This window comes from Papaver somniferum, chromosome 8 (genome assembly GCF_003573695.1).
Source record: "Papaver somniferum cultivar HN1 chromosome 8, ASM357369v1, whole genome shotgun sequence".
In the NCBI taxonomy this organism is placed as follows: domain Eukaryota; kingdom Viridiplantae; phylum Streptophyta; class Magnoliopsida; order Ranunculales; family Papaveraceae; genus Papaver; species Papaver somniferum.
Genome location: NC_039365.1, coordinates 61,668,143 through 61,678,975, shown reverse-complemented (window position 1 = coordinate 61,678,975; position 10,833 = coordinate 61,668,143). Strand labels below are relative to the sequence as shown.

At 36.9% G+C, this 10,833-nt stretch overlaps 1 protein-coding gene across 3 annotated transcripts; it reads right to left on the bottom strand.

The window, feature by feature from the left end:
* Window positions 1-5,261: 5,261 nt before the first annotated feature.
* Window positions 5,262-10,608, bottom strand: LOC113301332 (protein FAR-RED ELONGATED HYPOCOTYL 3-like). Of its 3 annotated transcripts, XM_026550097.1 has the most exons (12): window positions 10,358-10,608; window positions 10,061-10,183; window positions 9,867-9,917; window positions 9,679-9,750; window positions 9,432-9,548; window positions 9,228-9,289; window positions 8,962-9,019; window positions 8,714-8,770; window positions 8,493-8,597; window positions 8,158-8,262; window positions 7,848-7,961; window positions 5,263-7,755 (listed from the first exon to the last, which is right to left on the bottom strand). In XM_026550097.1, the coding sequence occupies exons 1-12, from the start codon at window positions 10,481-10,483 to the stop codon at window positions 5,734-5,736; spliced, it is 3,012 nt and encodes a 1,003-aa protein (XP_026405882.1). In that variant the 5' UTR covers window positions 10,484-10,608; the 3' UTR covers window positions 5,263-5,733. The 3 variants fall into 3 exon arrangements, with proteins under 3 accessions (XP_026405883.1, XP_026405884.1, XP_026405882.1); XM_026550098.1 differs by lacking the exon at window positions 8,158-8,262 and having other exon boundaries at window positions 5,262-7,755; XM_026550099.1 differs by lacking the exon at window positions 10,358-10,608 and having other exon boundaries at window positions 5,262-7,755; window positions 10,122-10,160.
* Between the last annotated feature and the right edge of the window lie 225 nt (window positions 10,609-10,833).

The following is a 10,833-nucleotide window of genomic DNA, read 5'->3' as shown; positions in this document are numbered from 1 at the left end:
TTTCTTCTTTTAGCTTTTAGCTTTTTGTTCCCAAGTCCTTAGTATTCCACTTCGGACCTGTAAATCAAACACAAAAAAAGAAACGTAAAAAGGAACAAATAATAATAAATAAAAAAAAATTAAACCTAAAAACAAAACTATATACAAGTCCGCGTCGGCGGCGCCATTTTTTTTTGATGTAATATTAAGATTGCGGTAAATACGGATTCGTTGCTCGGACTTGAATAGATTTAAAAAAAAAAATTATACAAAATTGTCACAGGATCAAGAGATACTACGACTCAGGATTTCACCAATTCTTATACTCATGCGATTCATGTATTTATTCCAAACAGTTATAGCTTCTAAACATCGACTCTTTATTTGCCAAAATAGATTTTAAAAATATTAAGTGTAAATCTTAAGCATGGCCTATCAAAAGGATTAGTCCCAAGCATAAACCATCAAATTAAATCACAAATAATTAAGAAAAATCATAATTCAATTCATAATAATGCAAATAGTCATAAAAGAATTAAATAAAAATTATTCATGCATAAAGAATGGTTTCCTCCATCATCCCAGTATTGGGGTTTAGCTATTCATATCAATCACACACTCAACATATTAATTCAAAGCTCAAAGTGTGATTAAAAGAGTCAAAAGTTATAAAATAGTAGTTCTGAGACTCACAAAACGCGTCCAAAAGAACGACAACGGAAAACTGCAGCAAACTGCGACACCTACCTTCTGCTGTTGAGCTGCTGAAAATAAGACTGTTCTGGAGCTGCTGAAGAAAAGACTGTCCCGGAAAGTCTGTTCTTCGTGTTCTTGAAGCTTTTTAATGGCAGCAACAGGAGCAGGTGAACATTGCTGTTTTTCCTTCTTCTTCGCTCCTCCTGGCTCTGGCTCGACCCCAAACTCTTCATCCCCTTTCTATGACGTAAACGCACTCTTATATAGCCCTCAAATCCCCCAAAAATCTCTACTAACAGCGACCATTCTTTTTATTCTTCTCCGCATGCAGTTGAGAGAAAATCTCTCCTGTGACTCTCTAAGCGTGCTGTTAGCTATGAAATAGCAACCAAACTATTCTTAGGACTTGAACAGGACCAAATACATGTATATCCAGCGTGAAAGTCTCCCAAAAATTTCTCACAAAATATTTGAACGTGAACAGCAACATACGTGTCCTGTTTGGACTTTGATTTCTTCTCCCGGTCATTCCAGCCACTTCTGGCCCTTAAAATCACCCATGTTAGCTTCCTATAAGTCCATAGAGTAAGCCCAAACATTTCCATCCCTTTAATCGCACTATAGCTCCTTCAAAAATTCCGATCAAAAACTGCCAGTTAACAAACTCACTTTCCCGCCAAAACTTCATTTGAAATGTGAAGAAGAGATGCCCCCTATCCATCTCCGGTGTCCCTTTAGCAGCTGCCTGGAAATGGGTCACCCCTTAGTAATTAGGTTACCCCTTATCCAAAATTGAGGGTCCGTATAGTGAGTTTTCTGGGACATTTTCCGCACTTTTTCGGGGTTCCTCCGAGGTATTTCTGAGGTGCTTTCGGTACTCTATCAACAGAGGTCCAAACGCCGCATTTTCAGCCAATTTCGCCGCAAAACCTTATTCTTCTAAAAACACCTACAAATAAATAAAATACCATAATAAGTACAAAAATGGGTACTAACAATATATACAATTGGGCTATATTAGACACATAAATGCGTCTATCAGAAGACGCTATTTCAAACAAACAGATGACGTTAGAAGTGAAAGGATAAATCAAGCAAAGAAAAAGGCTCGTGAGGCTAAAGCATCGCAGAAATCAGATGAAAATGGATAAACTCATCGAACTTCTTGAAAACGCACAAGTACATAGAGCTTCCAAGTATGAAACAGAGGAAGCGTATCTGAAGAAGAACATGGGAACCTCTTCAATCTTGGCACAAACGCAGCAAAGAGAATCAGACATGAAGATCCTACAACAACCCTTGGATGAATTACAGGAATGGGAGAAACCCGTCTACAAAATATGGAAGAACGAGATTTTGGCCCGTTATGGATTGGACCTTATCCCCTAAATTAAAGTGATATGTGAGTAATAATTTAAGTTATTTAGAAGTATGATTTCAATTTCAATGTACTTTTTTATGTTTTAAGTTATTTAGAAGTAGGATTTCAATTTCAATGTACTTTTTTATGTTTTAAGTTATTTTAATTTAATGTATTTTTTTTAATTTCTTCAAAAAACATTATAACTTTGTTTTGCAATGTAATGTAAGATTAAAAATTCTCAAACGACTACATTTACTTTGATAAATTTTTAAATTTTGAAACAAACTACGATTGAAACAAATTGTCAAACATGTAGACATAAAATTCTGGAAAAAATAGTTGTTGGTTAAAAAAAGGGTCAAGCGCTGGATGGTGCAGCGTCCCAACCGAACGCCGAATGGAACAACGTCCAAAGAAGCACTGAACAGTTCGGCGTTGATTCTCTGGAGTATTCACATAACGCCGAATCATTCAGCGTTTCGATCACTTTATGAGTGTCGTACTATTCAGCGTTTCAATCTCGCTGATAGTAGGACTGCGAGCAAATGTTAGGAGAGAGAAGTAGCCAGAAAGAGTGTTAACTTTTTTCCCACACTTTTTCCATGATTTGCAACACTTTTTGTCCAATCTAGCAGTTCAATCTAGCCCATAGGGGTTAGCCTTAAACAACCAGACAAAATCGGAAGGTATTCCTAGTGAGATCCACATAGAGAGAAGAGTTTCTCTTTCCTTAACTGTTTTTTCTTTCTTCTCCCTAATTTTTTCCTTCCAAACTTAGATTTCTTGATTTCCAACAGAGTTTTAAATCTATTTTCTGCCTGGATCTTGATTATATCTTAAGATCCGGGCAGAAATTTAGTTATTGCATATAAATCTAGTATTTTGTTTGAATAAAATCACATCTTTAGTGTTTTATTTGAGTTTTTTTGTGTTCTATGAGAAGTCTGTGAATACTTGGAAGATTCAATGACTTATTCATGGCAACCAGATTATTCAAGGTACACTTTCAAAGATGGTTCTTATAGCCTTAATGACATCGATTGCGATAATCGCTTCAAATATATCATCAAGTGCGATCTACTCCAACATGATGTGGTTTTACGATTCTTTGAAGATCCGTGGCTACTGGAAATGATCGTGATAAAGATGATTTGCACATATTACTCCCTCTCGGGACATTTCAATCTCAATGGAGAACCCAAATCAAAATGGCAGAATTTCAATTCACAAGCCATTCTTCGAATACCATCAGTAACATCTTCGAAATTCAAGTTTTTGATGCTTAAGATGTATTATGAGTTAATTGTTGTTCTTATGATACAAAATCTTTGTATTTTCTCATGGATTTCACTTTTGATGTACTTGAATCTCATGTATGCAAATCTATTATATTAATGAAAATTAAGAGGGTTACCTCTTTTTTCCTTCAAAAAGAAAAAGAAAGAAAAAAATACACACCCATATTGTATTAACCCATAATGGTGATTTACTCCTGTAAATTGGAGCGAAAGTCATTTTGTATTTGTTTGTCCTATAAGTGGTGTCAAAAGTAACCACATCTCCAAAATGTTCGTAAGCTTTACGCGATCTAGAATCAACCCAAGAAAAATTAATCGCTCTTCCTTCGTCATCAACTTGAAGTTTATGAAAAAAGTTTGGATCTTCCATTTGCTTTTTTGTGGAAATAGTTAAAAACAGACTGCATCACCAACTTCCAAGTTACGACGTCTAACTGAGTTCAAATGATTATAGCAATCTATTTGATCAAATCCGATAGTTGAACCACCAAAAATTGAAGGTACTTTTGCTATTTGAAGATTTTCTCTATTAAATGATGATTCTGTTAAATCTTTTGCAGCTTCTGGCATGTATCGATTTGCCCGTATCCGAATCCGCTTCTCAGGACTAACAAACTTAGGGTTGTGTTTATGTATAAATTTTGTTACTCTCCGTTCACCAAGGATTTTGCTGTATAGCACCCGCATCTCTACTTTACACCCACATTGGATGGTATTGGTATTTCTAAGTTATTTGTCGATTCCCTATGTTCTATCATTTATCTTTTGTTCTTCCCGTGAACACACAAAATGAGCCGATGTCACTTGATCAACTCTTACACGAGTCTTGTTTGTAGAGCGAATCCGCACGTAGAAACCATTATTTCTTCTATACTCAATATAACTGTCCCTTGCTTCTTCAAATGAATTAAATGTCTTATGGTAAAATTCTTCGCTTGTGTCACCGAAGTTGTCGTTTTCAGTTTGGGGCTCACCACCGTTGACATCCATGAACGTTCTCTACAGAAGTCGATAAACATATGAGAAAATGAAACCAAAAAGTATATTTGTACAACATTTCATAACGGAAAGGAAGACACAAGAAAGTATACATATGTGCAAGTGGACTGGTGATTATAGTCTAAGATGTCACGAAAGAAAAAACAAGAAACAACTAAGAACCTTGATTCTGAAATTTCTTATAGTTCAGTTTGTAGTCCAAATCTGCAACACTATTCAACAAGAGTTCAAGGCTGTAGAAATACTGACAAACAATATATATCATTAAATCGAGAATTTTGGTACTTCAAAAAAAGTGATCGAAGAAAAAACCAAAAGAAGTAACTATGACATACCACTTTGATTTAAAATCAAGGTTTTGGGAGAGCAACGATGAAGATAATTCTTAGTTTTTCGGTGTATGTTTTAGGTTTATGAGATTGAGCATTTTTCTTCTTGTGACAAGATAAATATTATGTCAGCTTTTTTAGGTAACAAAAAAAATATTGGATCAATCTCTCCCTCCAAACAAGGAAATTTGATACGGCTTCAATTGGCTTCGAGCCGAGCCATTGAGAAATATTATAGTTTTGGGTTACTATTAAGTCCGTTAGATTAATAGTTAATCTACGCTTGAAATAATACGTGGCAGATTAAGTTAAAATGTTAAGCTCCAATAACCGGACCCATTTAATTTTTGGATTTAAATGTTTATTCTCTTAAAAGGAATAGGGGATATATACTTGTTACCTTTTATACAAATTTCTTTAATATTTTATATCGGATCCGTTAAAAATAAATTTATGAATATAAATTTTTTTTTGATACGTTAGAGAATTCATCGGAAATATATAGTCTTCACAAGTCTCTCCAAATTCATTCTTTTTATCAAATTATACATTTGTGTTGGGTTTCATTTTACAAAAAAAAAATGGTCATAAAAGGAATTCCATCCTTTCGGTCCCTTCGATCGGTCGGCCCAATAAAAAACACACTTATTTGCAAGAGAATGAATTTGGAAGAAAAAAAAAATGAAAATTTTACTTATTCGACTACCCTGCAAAACTAAGTAGTTCGTATCTTTGTACAGGTGCACATCATTTAATCAAGGAAATAATAGGCGACACGCCCATGCCCATGAAGGCCATGAAGCCATCGACTATATAAATAAGAAATTGTGTTAAAAGAGCTCACTAAGATTTTTTTGCAAGATACGATTCCTCCATGTGTCCACAATCACCTGAGTTTTGAAGTCGTGGTTGGTGTTGGCCGAACACAAGGATGAATTCGGACGTTCACAAGGTTTCAGTGGCATTGCCAAGGTGCTGGTAACAATATGTTCCTCCAAGTGTTCATCATCACCTAGTACTTGCGTTACCGTCGGTGGGAGTAACCATTTTATCCTCCACATGCACAAGATTAGAGGGCTCTTCCGCAATTGACAAGGTAAGAGTAACAGTTGGATCCTCCATGTGTTTCACAATCATCGGATTCGTGCACCTTTGTCGAATTGGGAATAACAACGTCCAAGGCTACACAATTACTGGGTTCTTCCGCGGTAGTCAACACAGGTGTAACAATTTGATCTTCCATGTGATCACTATCAACAGGGTTCTGTGTGGTTTGTTCTTCCAAGGATCCGCAATCACTGGATTTTTCTGTGGCGTCTAAGGTGGGCTGCACGATCTGATCCTCCAAGCAATCAAAGGGACTGGGCTCTTCTGTCATTATCAAAGTGGGAGTAACGATATGCTTTAGCTTCCTCCACATTCCTTGGCGTTCTTCTTCGGTCGAAGTCTCCCATTTCTGTTTGAAAAGATCCCAATCAGGGAGGTAATCTGAATCACTGTGTCGCTTTGTGGTAGGGATTGCCGTGAGTGTCCTCCAATGTGGGTCAATCTCAGACAAAGGAATAGGTCGACCCTCTTGAGCAAATCCGACTATCTTGTGAACACAAGGCAGTCCATGTGTAGAACTAATTGCACATCGACAATCTGAACCATTAATGTCAACTTCGCTATCCCATGAGAGCTCCATGACCAATAGATCGAGAGCATGGTGAGAAACAAGACCCCTTAACTCATTAAATGCAGGTGAACTATAAGAAGGTTGTAGTGTAGACAAACTTTTCTCAAATGAGGCCTTCACTGCTATTATTTCCCCAATTATCATCCTGTGCATCGCCATCCAACATGATGTATAGTTGCGTTTTGATGATCTCAGGTGTTGTTTTAATTCTGAATGTGCTTTCTTGGCTCTATTTGTGGTTGTGTATCCAAAATGCTTAACTTCATTGGTCCATGAATATACAAAATGCTCTTTCTGTTCTAACCATGTTTCCCGCAGATATCTTAAGCAAGCAGGATAATTGACCCATTTACGTTCAAATTCTGCAAAACCGTCATAGAAGTCAATATGCGTCTTCGCTTGTGTTATTTCATTCCAGTCCTTCAAAAATATGTCCAATTCTTCACTGTTCTGAAAATGTTTCTTACAATTTGATGCCACATCCTTGGAAATGTGGTAAGTGCAAAGTAGTTGGCTGGCTTGTGGAAAGATATCACTTATTCCCCTAATCAGTGCACTCTCTTTCTCTGTCACAAATACAGAGGGCAAAGACTCTGCATCATAAATCGTCCTAAGACAAGATAAGGCCCATGAGTAGTGCGCTTCTGTCCCAGCCTCCATAATCCCAAATGCGACGGTGAATGTCTTGCACGTTGATGTAACCCCTACAATCTCGAATAACGGCATTCGGTATCGCTTTGTTTTATATGTGCAGTCAACCAATAAAACAGAAGGAAAGCACTTCGCTAATTGAAGGGATTCAGGGTGGGCCCATAATATGTCTTTTACTTCATTTGTCTCTGTATCCATCCTATGCCATTCCACATAATGATGTTCTGACAAGAGTTTCATAACCTGCTGCATCGCAGACCTTCTTTCCATATCGCCTAACCTCAAACGTGACCTCGCATTGTAAATAGTTCTCATAGTCGACATGTTACCTTCGCTTGTTTGTTTGATTGTTTTAAGCACTTGTCTCGGTCGGAGCCCACTCTTTGTCATTTCAATAAGTAATTGTCTCTCATCTTCCTTTAGCCTGCCAACATAAGAATTCCCAACAGCAAGCTCGTGGTTGTGTCTCCCACACTGAACCTCAAGCTTCCATTTATCACCTGGAGACCATACTCCTTTTAAGGCAAAGGGACATCCACACTTCTTTGTCCCAGTTACTCTTTTCCTCTGTCGTGGTTTCTCCTTAAGTTGTTCCGACTTCTTCTTGTGGTTGCGAAAAAAACCTCCCCTCTCACACCCAAGTGTGAGTCTGGCTTTTTTACCTGCAATTGGTTTTTGAGATTTAATAATCACAACCACTATCTTATTTTGCTTACCGACCTCCTGACACCACTGGATAATATGATCTCGTGAATCAAACACCTACATTTGAAGACTATATCAATGCATGAGACAACCCAAATAAAATGAAGTAAGAAAGCAAACGTGTATTCACAGCCTCCGGAGAAAATTACCTGCTCAGTTTGGAAAACATGTCCCACATCCACAGTGAATGATAGCTCATTCTCATGACTTTGCATCAAATCAGTACCCACGTCTAAGCTGTTACTGATATGATTATCCAAATTCTACAAAAGAAAGAGAAACCCTTCAGCAATACATCGTTACTATTTGGAGTACTTCACCAATATCAAAATCCCACATATAAGAGAAACATTATCTGAAAGGCTGAGTGGATAGACGTCTGAATTCATCAGCAGTAGCAAAGATGGCATACATAAATCAGACACTGGTTAATCTTTCTCCAGTTTCATCTCTGCTTACCTTTTCACCATCTCCAGCTACCTCAAACTCCTCATCACCATTTTTCTCTCCATCAGAATCTTTCTCATCTTCTTCTTCTCCCTCAGAACCATCTCCATCAGACACCTATCACAAGGAGGATGACAAATCAAATTACAGGAATTTACAGTAAAGCTGCAATGAGTAAGCTCTATTGTTACTATTTGGTGAACTTCTCCAATATCAAAATCCCACATATAAGAGAAACATTATCTAAAAGGCTGAGTGGATAGACGTCTGAATTCATCGGCAGTAGCGAAGATGGCATACATAAATCAGACACTGGTTAATCTTTCTACAGTTTCATCTCTGCTTACCTTTTCACCATCTCCAGCTACCTCAAACTCCTCATCACCATTTTTCTCTCCATCAGAATCTTTCTCATCTTCTTTTTCTCCCTCAGAACCATCTTCATCAGACACCTATCACAAGGAGGATGAGAAATCAAATTGCAGGAATTTACAGTAGAGCTGCAATGAGTAAGCTCTATTGTCTAACTTTCTTCGGCAGAATCAGGAAATGTGAAAAAGCAACTCACATTGTTAAAATATTTAAGAGGATTGGGCCATAAATCCCCTTTTATTATCTCTGCCACCTGCAGTTATAGGAACAGAAGCTAAGTAGCAGAAACGAACATTTCAACCGTGAGGAAAGAAATAACTCCTCCATTAAGTGTACTGTGTATAGCAGTAATGAGTAACCAAGAAACATGAACAAAGCCGTTCACCGTCTCAGTTCATTGCAATTCATGTGACTCCACATACGGAAGAGAAACTCAGAAATTACCTCATCATGAATCCCTTCCGGAAATTCTTGTCTGGCCTCATTGAACCAGGTAAAAAAGCTGTAGCCAAAAGGAACACAATGAATGTGAGAATTATCATGTACTCTGTTAAGTGCACTGCAAGTATAGCTGTCTAAAACGTAAGGTAAGCTTAGCAATAATATCATCATTATATATAGTCAGTTGTGTTACAACAACTATAAGGTAGCTGTGGGTACACGATAACTACAAAATCATTTGCCCGACACAAAGAAGAAAAGAAAGAAACCTTTCTTCGACAAAGGGACGTTTGCTCCCTTTTTTCTCACGATTAACTCCATTAGCAATGTCCTTGAAAGCAATAAAAAGGGGGAATTAGTTATCAGATGAATAAATACGTTATACATTAATAAATATTGTAGCTCTATACTGAAGAGAATAAAATATAACTATATAAGTATAATAAACTAGAAGTATACAAAACCGCCCTTACCATGCCCTCCTTCCACTTGATTTTTGTACCAGTTATCTTAATAGCCATCCCTTCATCAGAGAATGAGAATGTCTTTGAGAGGTTTGCATCTTCAAAGTACGGGTTCGGGCTAAAGTTCTGAAAATTTTAGAATATGAAATTTACTCAAAAAATCCATATAGCAGTCTGACAAAAGAGGAGCATCATTGCGCGCACCAAGTTATGCATGAACAAACAATCTAAGAGACACAGAAAGAAGATAACTCACAAAGGTTATCGAGTATGCGGACTTCACGTTTTTAAATTCTTCAACGTCCAGTGACTTTAGGTACTTGAAAACCTGATACAACAACGGCGCAATATACATGAACTTAATACAATGGATAAATTTACAAAAGCACAAATACTACAACCAAGGAATTCATCAATTCATTATCTAATGTAAAAAGGCTAAACCTTCCGATCATCTTCAGTTATGAGATCACCAAGTCCAGGATGATTCAAAAACTGCACATAATAACATCTCCCAAGTAAACACCAATTACGAAGTTCTTACTGGCTAAAACAATATCGCAACAACACGAGGTTCAACTTACTCCACTAACAAAACAGAAACTACATAACACAACAAAGATAGAAAGGCAACGAACCGCAGTTAACCAGAAATCAGGAATCGAAGAGATTAGCTTCTTCCTTTTATGATATACAGACCTCCATTTCTCTTTATACTTATGCTCCAATTTCAATATCTTTTCATTTGCCTCATCCTTGACCTATAAGGACATAGAAATACAAAAGAAGAATCAAATCTTAATCAACAATCCTTGATGATTAATGAAAAAACAGTCTTTTTTAGTCTAGAAACCCTAATTCGTCTGCAAATTTCTCATAATTTGGAATTTAAGCGATTGGTAAAGAAAATTCTTGGAATTGATGATAGATAGTACCTCGTCAAGTTCATCTTGAAGGTCTTGTAACTTCTGAATAGAAGGTTTTCCTTCTTCAATGTGTTCTGATTCTTCTGCTGCATTTTTCTTTGTAATCTTAGACTTCCTTCTTGTTGTTGCAACCATGTTAACTAAAATTACTATCTTCAATTGAGAAAAACCCTAGTTTTCTCTGCAAATTTGAAACCCTAATTAGAGGAGAACGAAGGGGATAGGTCGAAGTTTTCAATTATCGCACTCGGAATGACGATTTAGGCACCTAGGCCAGGTATGGTAAAACAGAATTTATTTATAACTTATATTACAGCCCCTCCAATTATTGATAATCCCAGTTACATCCTTCAATTTTCAGACATGGGCAAGAGTTTCTCTTCGGGAGCATTATTTTAAGGACCTATACGGTGCCAAAATAACCATTCGTCCATTCTTTACTCCTGTTGATAGTAGTGGGTTTCTACCCGAAAATGCTTTATACC